General features: G+C 41.4%; 1 protein-coding gene across 1 annotated transcript in view; it reads right to left on the reverse strand.

Moving 5' to 3' along the window:
- PEX14 (peroxisomal biogenesis factor 14) overlaps positions 1-24,829 on the reverse strand; it is a 76,216-nt gene that overhangs the window by 11,183 nt on the left and 40,204 nt on the right. The window contains exons 4-5 of the mRNA XM_026053678.1: positions 5,493-5,615; positions 12-97 (exon numbers count right to left, since the gene is read on the reverse strand). Coding sequence (XP_025909463.1) covers positions 12-97; positions 5,493-5,615 — 209 coding nt within the window. The remainder of the gene's footprint in view (positions 1-11; positions 98-5,492; positions 5,616-24,829) is intronic.

Consider the following 24,829-nt stretch of genomic DNA (forward strand, 5'->3'; position numbering starts at 1 on the left):
AAAAGCATTACCTTATACAGCTGGTGGAAGCCAAAGGCAATCCCTGCCATAATGATGGCCAAAGCCCCATAGTCTCGCCATCTGGAGGCAGGTGGACCTATACGAGAAAGCCAAGAAATCGTGAAACCACAGTCAGAACTGCAGCCGTCAACATTTTCTACATTTTCAACTAATATCACCCACCTCTTCTACCCCCACTTGAGTAAAAGAGTAATGAATAATGCCAGTTCTTCTGTTTCTTAGCAGGTGTAGATTTACTGAAGAGCGGGCAAGGCCTCAGGTGCAGTATGGAGGCTCACAGCCCTAGGATAGTGGAATATCTATACAGTGCTGCAGCTGTGGGACCAAYCTTGTTTTAGGTTTAACAGCAAGACAAATTACAGCAGCATTTAATGAAGTATCATCCAACTGTCTTTCCTCACTTTCGGAAGAAAAGCTTTGTTTTTCTTTACACATTTGGAACCCTGGACGGGCCCTGGACAACTGTGATGTTGGTGCTAGCTAAGGTTAACTCATTACCTGAATACCAATTGCTCTTCACTACCCTAACCTCTGAAAACAGGGACAGGGCCAGAGAGGGAGAAAAGCGCAGGAAAAAGAAAAAGCCAAATATTTTGAGGAAAGGAGAGTTGTGCCAGGGCAATAAATGTGTTTATGAATACTGCGTCAACAGCTATGGACTGCTGTAGTAAGAAAGGATATAGTGTCTTTCACGTCTTTATTAAGAATAGGGACCAAAGTATATCACAAAGACAAAATATGCAATGAAATATCTACAGAGAGAAAGGAAAAGGAGTAGAGAAAAGCTTGAGACATTTAACACACAATTCTGCATGGAAGCTTAGAGAACTCAACAGAGCAAAGCAAAGATRCAGTGTGCTCTGCTCCTCCAGCACAATGAGAAGACACCTGTAGTTTTCCACCAGCTTTATCCTCTCACCTCCCTCGCAGCTCCCTCAACGCACTTGCTCCGAATCTGGTACTGCCCCCGGTTTTCATTAATAACAAAGAGGATGCCGAGTGATCTTTCCTAAAGTTCAGTGGCAGGATGTGGGTAGCACTGATGAGGCAGAGGCTGGTGTTACAGTCTCCGAGAAGACAAATTCAAATCTGCATGTGACCTACAATGTCTAGGAAATGCACTCTTTTCTCCAGACTTTCTAATTGGGCTTCCAGAGAGAGGGTTAATAGGCTGAAATGGCTGGGAGCTTGTCTCCTTTCTGCTTTGCTCACTCATTGCTGAGGTCTCTTGCAAGTGTTGCAATGCACCAGGTCTTCCTAAGCCCAGCACCCAGGCTCTACAGACAGGCACTGACCCTCAAACACAGTCGTAGCTCCTTGGTTCCTTCTTGGTTCCTCAAAACACTTTCCATGCACATTTTACATATTAAAACAAATCTAAACTTCCAGAATGGGTGAATGTTGTCACTGGCAGTATCTTGGGTTGCTGCAAATGCAGTTTGGGAGTTCAGGCACATGATCAAATTATCATAACTTTGTAACTTAATGAGTTAACACACGTCAGGCTAAGCTGCAGTAACTGTCTGTGTACATGTTGGGATTTAAAATGATCTCTGGCTAATCTTGCTGCAAACCCCAGTCATTCATCCCCTTTCCACTCAGCCCCCTTTGTCATTTCTGACATCTGACTCTGAATACTCTTGGGTTTCCAATTCTCCGACACAAACTTCAGGCTAGAAGTATTCTTCTATAACCAGGCACCTCATCCCAGGATGAACGTCCTATTGCAAAGGGTTAATTAATCACAGAGGCTCTGTGATTCCAGCTGTGCCTTACGCATAAGTTGGCAGTCCTTGACTGGCTGCCCCTAACTGCCTCCCAACTGCAGTGACCTCTGAGGAGAACGGCGAGACACCTGTAGGACCCTGTCAGCTCTGCCCTCTCACCTCACTCGGCTCTCCCTCCATCCCTGTAATGCTTGAGCTAAGAACATTTTATTGCCCCCTGGTTTTCATTATTAATGAAAAGGGACCAGAATGATCTTTCCTAAAGTTCAGAGAGTCTATAAAGACAAGAAGCTGAAATAGCACATTAGTCGTTTCGGCAATGTGTGATATAATTCGGTCTCGTGGCACAAAAAAAAAAAAAAAAAAAGGAAAGAGGGAGAGAAGAAAAGTGACAAGGGGCACAGTGAAAGCTCTATATTGACCACACCAACATTACAATGTTCCGTGGAATGTCACACGTCTGCCTAAAATCTACATTCAGTTTTGTTTTTCCTCTCCAAGACTTTAGGCTGAGGTGGAAATTAGAACATGGGGACAGTGAGAAGTTTCCCAGTTGAAACTCAACTGCTTGCACTGATTTCTTKGCAAAGCTTCATTTCCCTTTCTTGTAAAACTAGAAGAAAATGTGGAAGAAGTAAAATAGCAGCAATGGCTCAGATACTCTTGCAGTTTAGGTACTGAAACCCTCCTCAGATACATATGCTACAGATGTAATGAGCCACTCTAGAGAGCAGACCACCAAAAGGCAAATGGAAGGGACACAGCTGTCTTCTCCATTTGCATCACTGTTTTCCATAATCCTATCTAATTTTCACAACTTCCAGAACGAACACTTACTATTTTAAGAATCCCATTTATCTCAGAATTGGCTTTCCTAACATCAGTTAATTAGGCTTTGGGCATCCAAATACGGTCAGTCTTCACTAATATCCACACTTAAAACTGTAGAAAAAGGTGATTTTTCCAAGATTAAAATATCAAACCCACAAAAAGGAGTTGGCAAGAAGAGAAACAAAAACGATGCCCAGATTCCAGATACCATTTTTAACTGCCAGGGAAAAATGTCCCTACTTTACAGCCTCCCACCTGATAGAAGCACACGGATGGGAGAAGAAACTCCCAGTGACAAGCAGAGCAGTCTATGGAGCTGATTTTTAAGTACATGTAAAATTTGCATGAAAACTCATGAATGGGGGACCGTAAATACCATGGGGAAGGACACAGACAGCACATGCATGATAAGCATGCGGCTTTGCACGCCTAGCGCAGAGACTCCCCTGAGTTTGCTTGTAATTATAAGGGTTAGGAAGGTAAAAAAATATATAAACCCAATTAATCATTTAAATATTTAAAGTCAGATTTTTGTCCTCACTGCTGGATTAGTATATTTCATAACGCCAACAGCAGACAGCCCTGTTTTTTTACCAGGGGTTCATTTTAAAGCATGTTTAAACTAGTCAGATTGAGTGATGCTTCCAGCAACTAATCGCATGTCAAATAAAAGATATTTTATGTAATAAATTACCGCTACAAGTAATTCAAATGTCATTTATCAGTTTTATTATCAGTCAGGCAAAGTCTTGTTTCTCTATATTAATCAAATTCAAGCTTTTTTTAAGCTTTTTTTTTTAAAGCAGTTTTGACACCTCTTGGCAAAAGTACAAATGGGAGGGAAGGAATTACTCCTCCAGAGMGGAGAGGAGAAGCACTAGGGATGGCATTGAGCTAGAAAACAGTGTATAGAAACTTTAAAAATTGAATTCTTGTCTCTTCTCCCCCAGAGTTACTATTGTTTCTGTAAAAACAAACCCAGGGGAAGTCCAGCCTATGAGAACTATACTATTCCGAAGGCTTCTTTCTCTTTCACTCTAAAGTACTGGATGGCACTTACCTATGTGAGAATTATTTCCAACACAACATCGATATGTTGYAATACCTACACTACCAGCACAATTGATTTAAGTGGTGCTTTGGTGGTCTTTTTGTTACCTGTGGTTTATGAGCATATCTGAGCAATGACACTTTCAAACTTTTCTTTAAAGTTGTCAAGACTGGAAACGTTTTGCTTTTTAAAGAATAGTCCAAATTCTTACCTAGTAAGAAGAAATTAGGACTCGGGGCATGGAGGAAAAGTAGAATATTGAAAGGGAGATAAAAAACTGTGAAAAAGCTGCAAGGTTGGACCATGGTTCCAGTGTTTTATAGTTTAAATTGCTTGCTGCTTTCCTGCTTTACGTATATTAGTAGAACACTATAAAATAAGAGAAGATTAGCTCTTCCAATATTTGGTTCTTCGCTGAATGAGCAGTGCATAACAGGTACCAGGAAGAAAACAGATTTTGTTTCTGGTATTTTCTGTGAGCTATGGCATATAGATATTAGACCAAAACACAGAATTCAGTTCCCAATTTCACCATATGGCAGCCAGGGTACTGGAATTCTGAGCCCTAGTCCACCACATATTTTTCCTTCCCAAACCATACAAATTCAGAGAACAAGTCTAGCTCTCTAGCAACAGCAAAACTGTGCCATAAACTAATAAGGACAACCCTGAGTTGAAAGTCATACCAGTCAATATCTGAGCTAGAACTATTTAGGAGGAGTATCAAAGYCCTATTCTTAATACTTGGCAGGTAAATGAACTGCTTTGCACTGCGTGCCAGACACACATGTGAGATGAACAGCTCCTTTTGATGGATTTTTAATGGTGTGTACTTTGGTTTTTATTGTTTGGAGCTTAGATACTTTTTGCAAGGTTTGTTTTAAAATGCAAATCTATATGTAAATTTTAAGTCTACATAGATTATGTTGGGACTTTAAAAATTCTCTGTGAGTGAATTTTATACACAAAATCATGCAATCAGATCCACACAGAATTTCTGCTCTTTTCCCTCAGATCAGTTGAGATCGAAGAGGGAAAGCTCTCTTAAAAATAATATTATTAACTTTTCATTTGTAAACCCCCAGTATACTTAAAGCTAAGTCACACTTGCGCTCCTTTGTGCCAGACCTTGAACACACACAAAGTCACAGACTAAGCCCTGAAGATGTCAGAGTCCTTTGCTGTCCATGCTGAAAATGAATCTCTTCCAAGCAACTGTTGAAGACCTTAACTGAGCAGCTGCCTGATTAGTTAGTAAGTCCTCTAATTGAGATCCAAAAGAACTATATAGAAAACTAGAGAGTAAATACTTCATGATGTCCTCCAGGAGACCAGACAACTCCTTGAACAGACTCCACTGCTGTAGGAGCTAAAGAACTAATAATGTTGCACTTTCACAACAATTTCACAATACGCTTTATACAAGAATCTGTCAGCTCTATCAGATATTAATTATTTMATTACTAGAAATCCCTGCTGAAGTAGAGAAGCATGATCCTAAGTTGAAGAAATAAAGACCGAGTCCTACATTGGTTAAATGCTTTTTTCAAGTCTGTCTTTTGAGTCAGAAACTACATTCTTATTGGCTATACACCTTGATGTTAGATTAYCATCATTTAAATCTCTCAGTTTTTGTGTAATATAATCCTGTGGATGCATCTTGTCAGCAGCATCAAGCAGTACAAAACACCTTCAAAGTAATGTCAGGTGATTCTGACAACATTTAGGAATAAATTAAATCGATGACCACACTGTTTTCCAGGATCTGGTACAGAAATCCGGTCTCGGAAACATTCAAGCAAGGTAAAGGCTAGTAAAAAGCACTGCAGCAAGCAGGCGGGTGCTTTCAGGAGGTTACTTACTGTACAACACGGGGGGCGCGGGCTGAGTGGGCAGCAGCGGGGCGGCAGCGCCCGCGGACTGCGGCTCATCCGCGCCGGTGCCCGACTGCTGGAACGCCAGGTCAATCTCTTCATCTGTCAGGCCTGGGGGAGCAGAGGAAATGAGATGAGTTTAGCACCTTCTCCCACTTGATGCACGCATAATTTAATTCTCAAGCCAGGCAGAACCCTTTCAAGCATCAAAAGAATTTTGGCACGGACTTGAGCAGCGCTGCTTCCCCAATTTTGGATTCACTGGAATCTTTCCCTCTCTGTTTCTCTGTTGCAATTTAACCTTAAGCGACAGAATATTAGCCTCAACACTGCTTCCAAATGTGGCTCATTCAATTTCCTTAATTTATCCTTGAGTTTATTGCTGCTTTTGAAGTAGCTTTCTATTGCAATTCTCCATTCTTCCCCCGAAAAAAAGATACCATCAACTGCAAATGTGGCTCATTTTAATCTGTAATGGTGTAAAAAAAAAAAAAGAAGGGAAAAAACTAACAATAATGCATGAAAACAGACAGGGAAACAAAAAACTAATTATTGGGTTAGACGACTAATTAGTCTAGATCGTTTCCGAAGACGGGAATAATTTGCTTTATTTTATGACAAATGCAGAAATAAAAAGAAAAATCAGGATGGAGTGTGATTAGTATGAATGGGACACAGAATGTAAGGAGGAAATAAAACTATAACAAAACAGATGAAAACAAGGCCAAGCCCAAACTTTCAGCTTAGCGTTGTCCCAGCCTATTGCTGCGTGATTAGATTGCCCTAGGCCAGCCTGGGTTTTATTTCACACAGAGCTGTACTCACACCGCACACACGGTACATGCTGCAGCAGTCACTCCTGCCACCGGGAAATGCCAGGGTGACCATCTGTAATTGGCTCCAACATATGGAAGGCATTTGGCCAAAAAAAGAGGGAAAAGCAAAGCAGCTAAAGGAGTCATGATGACCAGCATCTGGGAAGAAGGTAACACAGCTGCATTATTTTTTTTTCCACCAGTACAAAACATCTTCTAGACAAAAGTTCTGTATTCAGATGGCAACCAGGATGTGGGACCTGCTCGGCTGTATATTATTTGTATGTGGTTTTCCTGCACAGAAGCAGAGAGAAAGGCAACGTCCCAGCTATGACCGACATGTGAAGAGATTGAAGTAAGCAGTTAGCAGTAAGCTAAGAAGTAAGAAGTTCGCAGTGAGGCTAAGGGAAGAGATTTGGAAGCCACTTTTTGACTCTTACATACTTGTCATAAGGATTGAGCATAGAGTGGAAAGCAGTTCGGAGATGACAGCAGTGGGAGAAGAAGGAATATTTTCTCTCCATCCCTTCCATCCGAAGTTAATGAGGTCCTGCTACGTGTTTATTCTCAGTACTGCTCATAGATTGAATTCCTGAACTTCAACCTTGACTGCACTTAGCTCCCTAACATCCCAAGGAGATACAATATGGAAAATGGCCCGGTTTTGCACGTATTCCCTAAGCTTTGAGAAATTTACCCAAGACTTTAAACTTCACTGCGTACTGGGGTTTCAATTCACTGCAGAACAAATATTACTGCCAGGAATTGATACACGCCGGTGTCTCACGTAGCGCGTGCAGCCCCTGATCTTCAGGAGGCTTCGTGGCTACCAGCAGCTCCTTTCCCTAGCCCTGCGAGCCCTGCAGTCCTAGTCCTGCAGCTGGCAACATCAGCCCTTTTCTTGTATTTGACGCATGCCTCAAGCGGCAAAGAACCAGAACGAGACACAACGGTACGGAACGAGCCTGCCAGGGAGAGCGATAAAAGGCATGTGAGGCTCTGCTTTTAAAGTCGCAAAAGCAATATTTATGGGGACTAATCCATGTGAAAAAGCGAAGTCTTAATAAGAAAGAAACGGCTTTAACCAGCTCCTAATTATACAATAGAGGAGAAAGCATAAACAGATGCCACCAGTGCAGATCACAAGCAACTGAGGGATTTCATAAAGATGACGCTAGACTAGTAAGACAATATTAGCGGCTTGGCTGCACATGTAGCTCCCACTGAACTGGGGAATTTTGTTCTATTTCCACGCAAAGATAGCAGATCTGATAATATTTAACACTGAAGAATGTATGGAAGTTAGGGCTATGCCTTCCCCTTTAGATCTTCATTCCAGAAAAAAAGCAGGAAACAGCACGCATGGTTTCCCAGCCTCATTGCTCTCTCAATTCTTACTCTATTTGAGAAAAAAAATCTTTTGCAGGTAAAATGCACTTTTAGGATCGTTCTGGACGTGCTCACTAGTGACACTCAAACATAGCACTTCCATTAAAATCTTTTTATATTGTAAAGAGAACTCTGATGTGAATTCCAATAYGACAGAATCCTTCTTGGTTTGAATCCCATGCAAACTCATGCAAATTCAGAAGGTTTTTACCTCCCTGCACTATTCTGCTGCCTTGCAAAGTGGTCTTGCTCTTGTACTAGTGGCTTCATACAAACATCACAACTTGTCAATAACCATAGAAGAAACCTGGGAGAAGCATCACCCAGGATCATCTCCTTTTTATTAATTAAGGCGAGATATTTCATGCGTCTGTCATCTTGGCCTCCTGGCGTCAAGGGAGCATTTCCTGGAGTTGATTCCTTAAGCATACGCAGCGATCAAGCCTGCATTGCAACCAGTCACCTTTGGTTTCAGAAGTATACCTGTCTTCATGGTTGTCATTTCTCACATGCACTAACAAAAATGTGCTGGGTATTCGAAGAATGTCCTCAGGCATTTATAACTATCTCATCAAAATCCACTTGGATTTTTTCTTCATATTCACCACCCACACTCCTGTATGCACACAGTACTTCCATACCCCAAAATACTCAACCTCAAAAATACATCGGTTGCATCAAAAAGCGGAAATTTCTACACCAGATCAGACAGTGTCATCTGGTCTGATATCTTGCCTTGATTTATTCTATCACAGAACTTCTATCAATGCAGGATTAAAAAAAAAATCTCTGGTCCAGTCATTGTCCTCATCTAGCAGGAGACTGGCAACCAAACAACAAATCCACTTCTCTTGGGTGCAAAAGCAATGCCACAAAAACTGGAGCTTTGTCTAATGAAAGGATTTTGGGGACGGGTAAACCAAGAAAATCACATCACAGCTTAACAAAATATCTGCCACTTCCTTCACTACTTTGGAAAACAAACATTTTACTTCTTCCAGAGTTTCAGCAAGAGCAAGACCATGCGGAATGCAAAAGGTTAAAAGGAACAATAAAGGAAACTGCCAATTGTAAGTGAATTATATTTGGCTTTGAAAGCTGAGCCACGGCTATATTATAAAAGGCATCTCTTTGCGTTGTTTACCATCACCCTGACTAATGCAGACCTTTTTTTTTGTTTTAAATAATCTCATGCAAATTAGACACACACTTCCTTCCAGTTGATTGCTATCTGCAAGGAATAATCTAACCACAGAGGGTACCGAGCAAGGACTGAGMTGCGGAGAAGGCTGCAAGGAAACTGTGTTCACAGCCCTACAGAATGCAAACCTATTCCCATCCCCCCGACCCTCCAGCTCATTCCTCTTCAGTGCAACATCCTTTGTAAAGAAGTGCTCTTAATTTCCACACAGCCTTAATATTTCCTTTTCAGGCTTCCAGGCGTTGAGCTGAAGGATCCCACAGTTATTTGGCATTCAGAGATTCTTGCTGACTCTCTTCTGCAAGCTTCCCTATTGACGCTCCGTTTTCAGGGATCACCCAGTCCCTGCAATTGTAGTCGAAYACAGAATCAGAGCAAGTCGGAGAACAAAACAGCATGTCAAAAATATCTCTGGTTGCTGCACCTTAAACATTGTCTAAAAAACTTCTTGGCATAAAAGCTTTTAAAACTTGAGTGTCTTTTTAGGCTCTTTCATAATATCCAGTATTATCTAACACAAGGACCTCATGTGCATCAAAATATCTTTCCTGTAAAGATCTCTTGGCGTAGGAAAGCACTATTATCCCTATTTTGCAGATGAGAAAGTGAGATGGATATGAGGCATTCTCCAAAGTCAGAAGTGAATCTCTGACACCCAGATGAAAACTTGCATTCCTGAATTACAATCCACTTGCTTTCCATGAACTCTTTTCCTCTATGTGCTGGATGAAACACAGCAGCATTAACTGCAAGGCAAGCCCGGCACAAGCTGGGAACTGAACTAAACAAACTACTAAGTTTTTTCTTCTCTCTCTCTGACATTTCAGTGATGGTTCTTTGCCTCATCCCAGTAATCATACCATTTTTTTCACCTGAAGGCAGCATTACTTTCAGGGAGAAAACTTTTTCTTAGGAAAAGATTAAGAATTCTGCCATAGTAGGAAAGGTTAGAGGAAAGAATTAAGCTCTTTCTGTGGGTTTCCAAAACCCAGCTGTCCTAACCACTCTAAAACTGCCCTGCAGCCATCATCACTGTCTCATTTTGCTGAGACGGAGTGGGGTTTTTCTTCTTGTCTCCTGCCCACATTCACACACTTGCTAGTAAGAAGCAAACGAAACCAAAGTGGACAACTCTGTTCAGCTGCGATTAATGACCTGACTGCACGAGGGCTGCACACGATGTGTGAGTGAAAGGAAGAGCTACTCCTGCTAGGCATCCTGAAAGGGCATTACCCACCTAGTCCTGGAAGCCACCGTGTCAGCTGTGCTCTTAAAGCACATGGCCATGCTTAAAAAGAATCATCACAAAAACCTTGCGGTTTCTGATGTAGATTGAGGAGTCCCCCTGTTCAGCCAGTTCTAGGCACTGCTGCTTTTATTAAATGCTTGTCCTAGGTTTTATTCTGTCTTTTGAGAAAGTTCAGAGATGAGCACATTTGCAAAAGGTCAAAGGTATCGTGTCTTCTGATTCCTCTTCTTTCACAGCAACTTTTTGAAGAAAATCTAAACATCCTTGTGATTTTTTTTTTCTCTTCATTTACATTCCACACTTAATTTACCACTTACGGGACGTAACTCTCCCATTGCTGCACTTCTAACTCAAACCCCACGCACAGGAACCAAAAAGTCAAAGTGAAATTATCTGGTCTCAACAGTCAGGCAGTCGAATGCAAAAATAAAAAGCTATTTCAAAAGTAAATGGAAGAACTTGAAATCTTACAGCTTTGTTCACCTAAAAGACTGCTAATTATGCAACTAGAATCTTTAAGAAATATTATATATTTTACCCCCAGTGGGTGTCTAGGCAGCATTTAGAACTGATAAAGTAGTCTGAGCTCTGCTACACAGGACTAAGGTAAGGAAGRAAAACCTCACTGACAGCACGACGCTCAGCACTGCAGCCAGCCTAGCAGGAAGGAACAGGTTAAAAATAAAAACTATTTTGGCATTACAAATATATATATAAATAAAGAAGAAAAAAGAAGGGGAAAAAAAAAAAAAAAAGCTGGCAGTAGYTGCTCTTTCTGGGCAGGCTTTTTTGGAGCCTATAATAAAATGAAGTGTAATGGAGGAGAGGAGGGCAATGTCAGAGGGTGAGGGTTTGGGAGAGTGGTTGTTAAGTATCTCCCTCTCCTCAGCTGTGTTTACTCCATTTGCAGGATCCCGTGATTGATAGACAGACAAACGAAAAGCTGCAGACAGCAACAGCCCTTTGGGAGCATCAGAACAGGGGGATAACACCCGACATCAGCAACGAGAGCCSCCAACTCTTCTCAGGCCGCTGGTAATTAAAAGGACAAAGCAAGATATGCAAACCGGAGAAAAAGTAAAAGCGGGATTTTTTTTTTATTTATTATTAACATTTTGTTGGAACAGTGGAGTGCAATAAGGACTCTCAGAGCCGTTAAAAGTCGTCGGGTGACCTGCAGACCCCTATTTCCCAGAGCCTTGTATAAAATTGAATTTTTTAAACATAAATTACACGTAATGACGACACTGTAAAAACTAACAGTAATGGAAAGCTGTGCTGTATTTCATTAGCCTGTATTATTCCGTGCCACCTGATCCAGCCGGGCCTTGTTTATGAGTTAGTGTGTTAGCAGATGCCGATGGAAGCATTTGCTTCGACCTTGCTCTTCTCATTGGGGCATGAAATTACGACGGCAGCACCTTGATATTACAGCCATAAATACAGTAAACTGCAAATTTAAGCCAACGGCTCCTATTGTCTCCGAACATAAAGCTGATCGGTATTTATTTAAAAGGAGAACGAAAAAAAATATTATATATCACCTTGTTTATGGGTCCAGTCCCCCCCTTCCCCTAATCTGCCTTATTCACTTGGTTAAATACTAAACAAACAAACTAAATCCTCCCTATTTTCTACTGATTAAATATTCTCACGAAATGAGTATTGTCTTCAGAAAACTGGATCAAAGTATTTTCACTCTGAATAAGTAAGAGCGGGCTACTTGCTTAGCCTGTCTGGAAATGGAAAAAGGAACAAGCACTATAACTTATCTGCTCRTTTTTCTTTGGTATATGAGAAGTTCAAAATACACACAGAAAAGTTGCTTCTGATCACTCATGTATGCGTGTGTGTAACGTGTGTGCAAGGACGTGGGGGAAGAGGGAGAGAGAAAAGGAAGTATGTTTCCCTCTAGTTGCTCTCTATTTAAAAATACATTCTTTATTAACATGTTTTCAAAAGGAGAAGGACATTGGGAAAAAAAACTGCAGTAAGATTAATGAGAGGAAAAAAGAATGCAGAGGATTCCTCCTATGGACATTTCGGGTAAATACCCCCCTTCACTGACATCACACCTGCTAAAATATCTTACAGGGGAAAAAAATCACGCATAAAGGCAAAGGACACTGGAATATCACAAAGCATATCCCAGTATAAATCACCGCATTGTAAGTCACTGCAAAATGTATTTCCCTGCTAGGCTCAAGGCAGAGAAGATGCAGTTTCACTTGCAGTGAGAGAGGTCAGGTCTTTCTCTTTTAAGGAAAAGCAAGCTGCTTGTGCATATAAAGCAAGCTGTCTCACACGGGAAAAAAACGAAAAGGAGGGACACGTTAAGGCAGAAATCCCAGTGCTAAGCCATGTGTTTCAGGGCAGCAAACGCCAGGAGAGGATACAACGTGCAAGAGTCGCTGGCTGGGTAACGGCACTCGGAATTRTGCAGTGTAAAAGCCCTATCAGATGCACCAGGATCACAGTTTTAACAGGACTCCTCGTTTTTAAATTCATCTCTAACATATCGTCGGCCGGCAGACAGCCTACTTCAACAGGCACAATTTTTGCTTCAGAAGAAAGAAAGGACACAGCTACATAGCTCTAAATCAAACAAGGCATGGCTAGAAGGCCTCAGAAACCTGAATTACAGAATCAGTAGTTTTGTTACAAAGTTCAATTAAATTACTGTGCAACCATTACATGCAAAAACACAATTACACTTGAATCTTGGGTAGCTTCTTCTAAATATCTGTGTATTGCAGGGTAATTCAGGGAATATCATAATCATCAGAAAAAAAAAAGAAGGAAAGAAAAAAAAGTAACAACAACAGAAGAAACAAGTCATTTTGTAACACAAATTAAAAATCTCTCCTAAAAATAGGAGGAAAGTTCTTCCTATCATCATCTAGAGGGTTTATTTTTAGGTCTCTTGCCTGCAGCCTTTCCTTTCTATTATCATATAGGCAGAAGTGCAGTATCTATCTGATAGAAAGCAAAGCCTCTTTCAAGCAGATCATGTTGGAGGAGGTCAATGTGGGTCTACCACACACTAGGGCTGAAGAGACAACATATGTGACCAAGCTGGGAGCCACCGGTGCAGCAGGGAACACAGGGCATCTAAAGCAGCCAGTAGCTGATGTGAGGATACTACGTGGAGGATCAAATGCCTCAAACATTTGAAATGATTTCAAATTAATATCTGCCCTGAGGTTTGAAGCCTCTGATCCAAGATAGAGCAAGAGATCAGGAATGGAAGATGACCAAGGCACTGCTATTTGTACTGGGCAGAAAACCCACAGAGTGCAAGTGACCCTCCTCCAGTAATGATAACCCTGACCCTGATTTGTTACAACTGACAGCCTCTCTAGGAATAAGGCTATGCATTCAGAGAAAACAAACTTACACATACCATAGGGGTAAGCTCCAGAACATAATACTTGTTTTATAAGACCCCTCAGAAACCCCAAAAGGTGTTTGCTGTGCCAAGGGCTGTACAAAAAGAGAGCAGAAAAGTAGCCTGTCCCACAGCACTATCTATGTGAAAGGAAGGAAAATCATAAGCACACGTAAATCACATAACTCACCGGGAGTACACAGCAGGTCAATGAAATTTCCTTTCTATTAAACTAGAAACTACAACAAAAAACATTCTATAAAGGTGAAAGGAAATTCATTCTACCAGTTCATTTCTAACAGCAGAATAGTTTGGTGCACAGCACGTCACTAAACTGCAAAAATCCTTACACCTCCCTTATGTTAAGAACAGTAATATCAGAAAACATCCGGGCTTCCGATACATCTACTTTATGCAAAAGAAAAATATTTTCTTAAACAACTTGTTGAACAATACTAACAAAACGATTGGCCTTTGGCTACTTTTCGCTCAACGATATTATCTTTAGGAGCTTTCAGGGAAAAAGCCAGAGGAGGGTAGTAAAAGGCTGACAGCGGGCTTCATTTTGATCTGCCTTCAGAACTCCATTAATCTGTATTTCCAGCTCAAATGAAATGAGTCGAACTACCCAAGTCGGATTGGTTTTAGCGCTGAAGTACAAGGAGCAGCCTGGAGGAGCTGCAGGCAGCCAGACAGCAGTAATTCCCAAACCTCCCTTGGCCTCGCAGCAAAGAAGAACGAGGCCTTCCCGCGGCACAAGCCTGAAAATGGCGCACTTTAGGTTTGACCTAGAAGCCTGGCTCTAATGGAATTACCCAGACTGGGAGCCACCACGGATATGCTGCTCTTGGAAGAGACTGCCCAGAAATTCTAGACTCAGACTCTTTCCTAACTCCGAGGTTTCAGAAGAAAGGAACTCTGTAAAAGAAGAGCAATCTCAAGACATTATAATGAATTCTTTAACCATGTGGCAGAATGGCTGAAGGACAGCTGAATTTTACATGCCAGAATGAGGAGGTCTGTTCTGATGCAACATTCTCAGTTCTTTACTTTACTCCACAATTTGTGATTGTTCCGAAAGCATTAGTAAGGAAATCCAGACTTCCTAAATTAGACGGTAACTTTCAGAGAGAAGCCTCTGCGGACTAAAATGAACTGCACCGTGAAGAGCAACTTGCCTTGATGGCACTTAGCTGCACTTTCACTTTCAAAAAATTTATCCTTAAAAASGAACAGAATAAACATATTAGTCTAGACTGAGCCCATGAAAAATCCTATAAAGTGTTTACTTAATGAATGTTTAGTGCTTGAAGAAAGCACAGGATGGAGATACAGGGTATGCAGTTCCACAGCGCACACCAGGCCCTCTCTGTGTCCCTGTTCCTATGAGGAGGATAGGGAGAAGAATCAACAGCAGCATGTTTCTAAGAACATGGAAAAATATATGGAAGAATATACGGAACAGTTTATAAAAGTATAAACAAACCAACACAAGTGAGTAGTCATTACCACAGGAATTTATATTCTTTCTCTGGCAGATTTTCTCATATATTTACGGAGTGACTTTGCTCCTCTAACCCAGTTTCCCCACCTAAAAAGTAGTCAGGTGTCCAGTATGTCTCACAGCACTGAGAATATAAGCACAATTAAGAAAAATACATCGAAATATGTTATATGTTATATATACACATATATATACACACATGTAATATATATATTACATTCAGGTAAATGTGGTTTGCCTTTTCCCCAAAAAGACAGAGATACCAATACTCTATTATGAAAAGGCATGTCAGCAAGTACTCATTATGGATCAGAAATCACCCTTGCTCTTCTATCTTTTGTTTTAGGGATTTTTTTACATGCCATTAAAATATTGTTTGCTGAATGCTGCTACAAAGCTAGCCACCTGTAAAATTAAAGGCGGATGCCGCCAGTAACAGTGTGGAAATACCTTCTGTTTAAAAGGCAAATCTACTTTGTAATTTTTAACACAACTGTATAAATATTTCTCCACCCACCCTTCGCAATTTTTGTTGGTTACATTGCATCCATTTAGACAACAACCATCTATGTCATCACACAGGATGTTAATCTTGGGTGGAGAAGAAAGGAACAATAGCAAACGAACTTTCAAGAAAGCAAGATTATACATTCAAACAGTGACCTTAGCGATAAAAGAAGAGCGAAGACAAAAAACAGAGGGGATGCGTCAACAAAATAGCAAAATAGTTTCAAAAGATGATTTTTTTTCATGCTTTAGTTTGTTTATTGTTATTTTTTTCCTCCCTCTGTGCTTTCAGCAGCTCTTCAGAGTTCTGAAGGAAATTAAAGGAGTCTGGATAAAACGCCCAAAGGACAAGCAATGCTAACAATACTAAAAATAACGAGGTTAAGCGGTGGAAAAACTCTGGTGACCACACACAGAGAACTGGAGTGGTAAGGTACGAAAGAAGTTTCATCATTGCCGCCTGGGGACATGCACAGAACACACTAACTGCCTCGAGTTCTCCAGGGTTCCGATTACCATGCCAAACACCTCCAGAGTTTCCTTATTAGTATAATAAAAAGCCTCTATGCATTAGGGTTCTATTCCCAGCCTTGCTATTGACCTTGTGTAGGTCATTTAACCCCCATCTGCCTCAGTTTCTGCGTCTGTGAAACACGAATAATGTTACTCAATATCCTTTGTAAAACTTGTCAGACTGACACTGCCCATCATCGTGCGCAAAGACCAACTGTCCCTTCTAAGCATCTCTGCATACATCAAGTGCATTTGAGCTTTGCACGGTATTTGCAACAAATAATTCATTCAACTAACTTTAGCTTTCTTTTTCTTTTTTTTGAGGGGATTATCTTTAGTAATACTTCAGAATTTCTAATTTGCTATGCAAGTACTCAAGTTTGTGCTTTGCCTTGACTGTGTGCTAAAATACATGGTGTTCTTTTGCTTTTCTTCTGGTCTCCTTTCAGGTAAATGTTGCCCTCAAAATCTAACTGCTGGGGTTGAATGTTCACAATGGGAATATCAATACATTTTTTATGAACGCTCTGTGTTGCCTTCTAGTGTCTCATGCAATTCCAGCCCAGGAGTTCAAACAGGGGTGGTTCCACCCGACTCAGAGCGCCAAGGATGAAGGCCCCAGCAATAAGGACCCAAGGAGAAGCCTTGCAGATGGCTGCAGTGCCACACAGAGCTGTGAGCCCCAGGCCCCGCCAGGCACAGCGAGAAGGTTGCTGCAGAGGAGGCTGCTGTCTCGAATGACGCGTCAGGAGGAGCACCAGCCCCAGTCCCTCAGGAATGGCAATCCCTGGGTTCCTGAGAACCAAGTCTAACCAGTAGAGAGAACAACCTACAGTCACCACTGCAACAGATGAGGTTCATCCAAATGACTTTCCAGTCCTTTTCTTCCCCATTTCATGCCAGGTTTTCCTTTACTGCCAACTCTGACCTACCTCAGCTGGCCCTACAGGAAGAAGCTCTTCTTTCCCAGCGCAGTATCCAGGCCAGGGTGAGGCCCTGACTCTACAGATAACCTGACAAACGGGCAAAAGCAGCTCGTGTTCTTATTGACAGCACACTCGCTAGTAAATACAAACCTCAAGGGTATTCTCGGTAAACACCCTGCCATCCCCAGCTTCTAAAATACACACACACACACACACACACACGCACGCTCTTGCTTTCCCCGCCACTGAACTCACACCTCACAAACAAATTATTTAACTACTTTATCCCCCAAGGAAGAGAGTGATCATTTCAAATGCAGCTCCCTGCTCGTCTCTCACATACACGCAACGGCCTGATAGGTTAAATGCTGCCATTTAATTACAGTAATGGAAGCTGCTATTTTTTGGTTCCCTTGAATGCTCTCTCGCTCTCTTTTTTAAACATATTCAGAGTCATCTTTTAAACATGTACTTTATATTTCTGAGTTTTAACAGCTGCATTCTCCTGGTTATTGAAGAGCAAGAGCAATGATGTTCTTCTCTATACCTTGCAGTAAGCAGCCTTTTAAATTCTGTGTAGAAAGAAAGACAGGTTGGATGCAGAGGCCGGTCTGCCCCTTCATTTACTTAGATGGCTTATGTTGATTTTAATTAATACAATGACCTCAATCCCCACTCACCTCCCCAGCCCTTCTCCCCATAYAAAGCAGGTGGGACCTGCTTTAGAAATGCTTCGAGTAATTATACTGTAAATACTATAAGCATCAGTCCATCCCATTAAATGTATAGCATACATGGGAACACAGTGTAAGACTAGGAGCCAGAACTATCTCAGACCTAACTATCATAGATCTGACTCAGTTTCCCCATCTAAAATAAGGATGACGTTTCCTCTGCAGCCCACTGAAATCTGAAAATCGTTGAGAAAATTTAAAAGTCTAACCCGAATACAGGTGACTTTTAATGTTTTCAGTCCACAGAAGGTGTCTATTTGCAGAGTACTCTGAATATGCAAAGCAGTACAGAAGTAAGAAAAAGTACATTTGCTAAACTCTTGAGTCTGCTGAAAAGCATTCTTTTTTCTCCAGTGAATTCAGGGAGGGGACTGTAAGTGGCCACAGATTAGAGGGTTTTATGATTAATTATTATTGGAGGAGGACACATATCACAGTGTTACATGTGCAATGCAATGATTATTTGTGAATTTTACATTTTATACTCTCTGGCAATTAAAAAAAAAAAGCTAGAAGCAAAGTCAAAATAAACTCGTACCTATTCGAAGGCTCCAACTGCTGGAAAAATACCTATATTGCACCTACTCTAAACTGTATTTGTCCTCTAAATGTGGAAAGCTTATTTGTTTGCTCAGTGGCAGCTGGGTCACAGCGAGGCAGCCACGCAGGGGTACTGCCCACCTTCATTCTCCTGTACCGGTATCCACTGGTGCCTCTTAAGGATGGAATCTTAAAAGGTGAGGCAAGGCAGAGACAAAGACAAATTTAATTTTATCACCGTAAAGAGGGACATTTCCACATGGGCAGCAAGGACATGAATATCATGTGTATGCGGGGGCGGAGGGGGGGATTATAAACGCATTTTTGGCGAAATTCAATAAAGCTGATTCCACTGCATAAGGTCAGCAATTTACTTTTAAAAAATGATATGATTGCAACTTTTAATATAACCCATGTATTTGCTGCAAGATGCTCTAGAAGATTGTGTAATGTAACCACCCGACCTCTCCACAGGAGCAGAGATCACCCCATTTACCCTTTATTGTCTTGCTGAAAGCAATGCACATTTGCACAGTATGACAAAGTCAACAGCTTTTACTTAAGAGAGCCTCAGATTTCATTGAGAATGAATTCTCTGCTCTCCTCCTAGGGGAGCAGGGGTTTGCGTGGACTAGGCTCCATCAGAAGGAAGAGGAAAGAACAAACCAAAGACTAAATTCCCCTTTTAGAAAGAAAGATAGATCTCCCTCCAGATTACAATTAAGAGGCAACGGTGGATAGCAGAAAAGTGAATAATACAATTTCACATTCGTGGGTATTCAAGATATGGTTTGAAACACAGTAGAAATGTTGTCTAAGAGAACCCAGAGAATTATCTCATACAGGAACTTATTTTATCTTTCCTGTCAGGGAAATATTATTAGGCCTGAGATGGGTTTCAGCAGAAGAGCAACACAGATTGTCCCGATTACGCTCTCCGTTTTAGCCCAAAAGAGAAGGCTGTCTCTTTAGACTCAGAACAGGTTATTTTAAAGAACACACCATGGACTGAATCCATTCACTTGCTCCAGGAAAACTGCAGGGAAACCCCGGCTTGCATGAYCACGAAGAGCATATTCTTTCCATCACAGCGTATTTTTATAGGAACGTACACATATTTCTTCAAGAGTCTCAAGGTGAAGCTTGCTGCAAAGGTCAGAGCTGCAGGGCTGGGGTCGGGCCGCACGCAAGCTGCCCGCGCTCTGGCCCTCTGACAGTGSCAAGTTTGCAGCTCTCCCCTCCCGTGCGCAGCGGGGAGAGGTGAATTCTGAACTGCTGCACAAAAGCGGCTCTTCCTGCAGCAAGCAGCTTCCAAAAGCACCAACTGCAGCACCAACTGCGGCGCTGCTGCAAGGCTCAGGCAAGTTTATCAAAGCATTCATAAGCATAAGCTGAATCTCACTATGTGCATGTTGCAAACGTGATAATTAAATCCATTTTACAGAYGGGGAAGTTGAAAGCAAGTAACTTGCCCAAAAGTCAAGCAGTCATATCCCAGATGTCCAAAGCCTGCTCTTTTGGAACTGCAAAAACGACTTGCTGACACTCTGCAGTTATTCTTCCACTTAAAAATATTATAGACAAATTCTTAAGTTTACAAATCTTATATACTTAAGGTCTGTGACTTTTTGCCCATCCCTAAAGCTAGTGATTTCAGGACTCAGAATAWAACTATTTTTGCATCATCTTCCAGAACAGATTTCAACCCACTCTACTGTAATCATATTGGTTTTTTTCAGTGCTACCAGGAATGGAAATTTTATTTTGACATTAAACAAGGCTGATATGACTCAAAACGCACTCCATGAGCAATARGAGTTAATTTTGTAAAGCCATTTTTAACGGCTCTTTTACATTACGTAGTTACTGTCAGGTAGCCAAGTGGAGAGTCACTATTAKAGCCATGACATTCCAATTATTTGTTAAAATTAAGCTTACAATTAATATTTTGGAGCATATACAACTTCCTGGGCACCAGACCAGCACGTTCCAATTTATCAATAATTTTTCAAGCTGCAAAAACACTGCAAAGGTGGTTCTGGACTCTCCAGTGAAATGCCGGGGAATTCTTGTGGGCCAAGAGAAACAGGAGATGTGGCTGACTGTTCTCCAAATGAATCATCTCTCTTGTTTTGGGGAGTGTGYATCTAAATGGTTCAAGATCACTGTAGGTTGAACCTGAAACGCGCGAGAGAGGCTATTACAACTAAYGTGACTGGCACTCTGTTGCAGAACAAATAAATGCACATTTAGAGGATGTCAAATTTGAGYCTCTCTATCAGCGGCTTCTTCGCAGCATCATTACAGCATCAAAGGGGTGCCTCTTGTGAGACACCTTCTCAGGGCTTCTCATAGAAACCAACAAAGAAGTTATTTCGATTTTTATCTTTTTAATATTAAACAGCAGATCTCGTATCAAAGCCCTTTAAAAATATCTTACTTAAAGCAATACACTGTCAAGGTTAGTAGACCTCAAGTTTTCCTAGGAAAACTTCTTCTCTTCTTGCTTTAAACATGCTCCTGTAGGACTTCCCCCATTACGTTCAGGAACGTACTAACAAACTTTAGAGCTATTAGTTGAATTTAAAAGTAAAGAATAATGCAAAAYGGTAAGTTTGTTGGAGCCATCCATTGACAACAACAGAGAATTTACCTGATGGTAGAAAACACTTCCATAAAGGAGTGTTTCCATTTTCATGGCTAGTTATGCCTGAACTTATGTCAGATGTTCTTCTTCCTTCTCTTTACTCAGAAGTGACTAAAACAATAATCAAAGATGAGGTAAGATTTGATTTCTCCCTTTGGGTAGGGACTGAATAGCTTCCTTTCCAAATCTTCAGGAATAATAGGGATGRTTTTCTATCATTTTTTAAAGTTTCATTCCAAACATTCTGAACAACCCAAAGAGTTAACGATATCAAAAACACCACCACGATACTCACTGATACCACAAAAGATGCCACTTTATATCATTTGATCGAGTTCTGTCCCCTCTGCAGGACTCCTGCAGGYCTTCTCTTGGAACACAAGCCATGAAAATCTGCAGAGTTCATGACAAGTTCAGACATATAACAMAAGTAGTGGTAAAATTGATGGGGGAAAAGAGTCAGCGTGATGAATAGGCTGGTGCTGAGCAGCGGGTGACAGATATGCACACAAGAGACTGGCAAGACAGGAAGACATCTCTTTCACGGCAGATGGATGGAGATTCTAAATCACTTTCAGGAAGAGAAAAAAGGCAACGAATACACCACGCAGAACTGCGCTACTAATTTCTGGATCACGAACACATTTATACTTCTGGGCCATGAGCTCCTGGCAGTGAAAATCTCCCTTGTACATGGAACGTTATCAGCATTGTGCAAACATAGCAGCCTGTCAGAAACAAACACGGCTGTAGAAAAAGCTGGTTTGGATAGAAACTGTTATGAGATTGTTGGCATCCAAAAGCATTCATTCTCTCATTCTCCAGCCTACGAGTCCCTACTAAGCTCCTTGGGACAAACTAGATTTCTCCAGATATGCCAGGCTGTATTAACTGAAAGAATGAACTGGAGGTGCCTAAAGAAGAAACTGGGAGCAGGAACAGGTGTGGGACATCTTTAACTTAAGCAAAGTATTATAAAGGGACATTAAGCTATCTTTCAAACAAGTCATAAGCACAGGCCTAAGTATCTTTAGTAATCAAATACCCCACAGTACTTTTCAAGAATCTTAGCAAATTCTTTACTCAGTAATTACATTCTCTCTTCCTAAAGCTCCCTCTGCAAAATCGCTTAGATAAAGTATTTTTCATTTCCTCTCCTAAAAACCACATGGTGATGTTAAACAGCTGCTGTCCTCTATCTCAGAGGTATATGCATTTCAGTGGCAAGCACGGTGGAATCTAGATAACCCTATACACACCATGGATGCAAATGGCTGCAGARCTTCAGTGGTTAATTGGTACAACGTACTCTGAGGTCCTCAAATGAAAAGCATTATGAAAATGGAGAATGCACCTTGACTTCCCTTTAGCCTGCACAATTATTTTGGATGTCTACACAAGCTTTTAAACTTGCTCTATGCTCCTTGAGTACCTTTAATCTTCAGACAGCACCCCCTCCCTGGCTCCATCTATGCTAGGGAACTTTCACTCGCTCTGGATAAAAATAAATTGTTCTAGATGCTTAATATACCAAGCACTCTTGCAACTACAGAATAATGTTTTACCAAAACCTGCCTTCCAGGTCTCTGTAGTTTTGCACATGCAAGTGCTGAGGTATCTGCAGAGCAGAGCCGGGGAGCCTCGGGCCCTCCCTGCAGGTAGGACGAAGGGCAGGCGGCACACACGGCGGCACTCGGGAGCCCAACCTTCGCCCCCCTCTTCCCCACCCCTTAAATCCATATGCTGAAGAGAACACAGGCACCTAGTGTTTCTTGAATAGCYGACACATACGGCATCAGCTCAGAAATTCTGGTATGAAATTGGTTATTTCTAAAAAATCGCCAATTTCTACCAACCTCCATAAGGTGTGGAGGGCCACAGTGGTTTGGCTCTAATAGATGTTTTGCTAGTACGTATTATTAACTGGAGTTTTTTGTATGAGTTGTCACTGGACTCCACTGGCTCATACTGTATTTTGTGCTCAAGGAAAAGCTTTGTAAAAACTGTTCAAGCTTCACTGAGACATGTTAAAGAATTAATTACAAAGTAAAGCTGAAGGAGAAAATTAATTTTGGAAACACACGAGGTTACTTTTCTTTTCCTCCCTTTTCTGGAAGTGGGGGAGGAAAGGCAGTTATTTTCATCTTCATCCTGGGGGCAGAAGCTGGGTGCTGTCCAGTCGATAACCCGGCCATCAGAACAAGGTTTGTAATTAAAAGGTCAGTGACCTGGAAAGCAGGGGCCTCACTCTCAGGGCTTCTCAGTAATGATGGCACCATTAAATTAAGACTGTTATGAAATCAATGCTAAAAAAGCTTTCATGGTAACGAGATTCCATTCAAGGACATGCAAACTGCCTCATGAAATGGACTTAAATTATAAAAAAGAAAAGTAATAAAAGAGGGTTAAATTGAAATCTGCTGAAGAATTCACATCCTTTAAAACTCTCCAGCAATAGGCTGTGCCCCCTTCATTCAAGTTCTCAAGGTGATCCACTGGCATCTCTTTAACGAAGAGGGAAAGACAGGGAAAAAAGTTCCAGGAATGCAGATTACAGACGGAGGAACAACACTAAGTTGGTTTACTACTGGATATTTTGGGGTTCGTGGCATTTGTTTCAAAGGAATCAATATCAATCAATATTTTTGAGCTCTAAATGGAAAGGCGAGGTAAATTAAACAGTTTACCTGTCTCTTCAGGAATCATCATACCTCGGCAGTGGCACAGGTTTCTGGAACTGTGTTGCACTGCACAAAGCCATGCACGATGCATCGGATGCAACTCACCTCCCCACAGCCAGAGTAGTGAAGCAGACCAGTAGAAACAATACATAAAAGGGCAAAACGTCCTGCAACCCCCTGCTCATTTCACCAAGAGTTTTCTTCCTCTTGGAAGCAGGTAGCCTGAATACACAAAAGACTAATCAAGGCAGCAGATGAAGAGAACCAGCAAATGAGGAGAGGTCTTCACCCAAGGTTATGCGAAAAGTCTATAACCTAGAAGTTACTCCCTACCCTTCTTCACAAGATTAACACCCTGAACAACGGAGCTCCATATGTATAGTAGCACATTTCTACCCCCATCCTTTATTTTGCCAGCATTTACGGATTYGGAGTGCACAAAATTAACAAGCCATATGAGTTACCGGATGGGTAGCTGAGCAGTACAGGACATCTGAGACACAACAGTTAGATGACAGACACATTTCCACAAGGGTTTAAACCCCACATGCTGTCTAATTACTCCCAAGGCGCCGCTGATTCTGTGGCATGTCATCAGCAGAATCAGCGAGTTGGACAAAAAACAAACAGCATCTTTTTTTCCTTTCTTTTCTTTCAGATACTCTGAAGGGAAACAGCTGCTTTTCCCTTCATCTGAAGAAGTTCATGATAAAAAGGAGGAAATGTCATAAATTACATAAAATGCCAGTGTAAGCTTCAAAGAAAATGATAAATGATTCTAATAACTTCATGTTTCTCATTAATGCCTCCGTATTTAGGAGTTTAAAAGCGCTCGAGACAACACAGAAATCTCATCCAGCTTTTGAAGGACCTTTTACAAATGCAGTTCGCCCTCATTCTCCCAACTGTCACCAACACCATCATCCCATGGTGCCCTGTTCCTGAGTGAGCAGTTCAGCAAACTTCTGTCATGCAAAAACCAGGCAAGTCCGTGTGCAGCCCCTGCAACTGGGTGAAACTGGGTGAAACTGGGTGAAACTGCTGTTCACTGCTGCTGTTTCACCCAATCCAGCTGATAATCCTACAATAACTTTAGTTTCTCACTGAGCTGATATGCACTAGAAGAACCTCAATTATTAAAAGAAATCAAATATTATTGAAAAAAAAATAAAAACACTGAATTGTCCTGAGGAGAGGAGAGGAGAGGAGAGGAGAGGAGAGGAGAGGAGAG

This window comes from Nothoprocta perdicaria, unplaced genomic scaffold, assembly GCF_003342845.1.
Source record: "Nothoprocta perdicaria isolate Ctin4 unplaced genomic scaffold, notPer1 scaffold_117, whole genome shotgun sequence".
Classification (NCBI taxonomy): domain Eukaryota; kingdom Metazoa; phylum Chordata; class Aves; order Tinamiformes; family Tinamidae; genus Nothoprocta; species Nothoprocta perdicaria.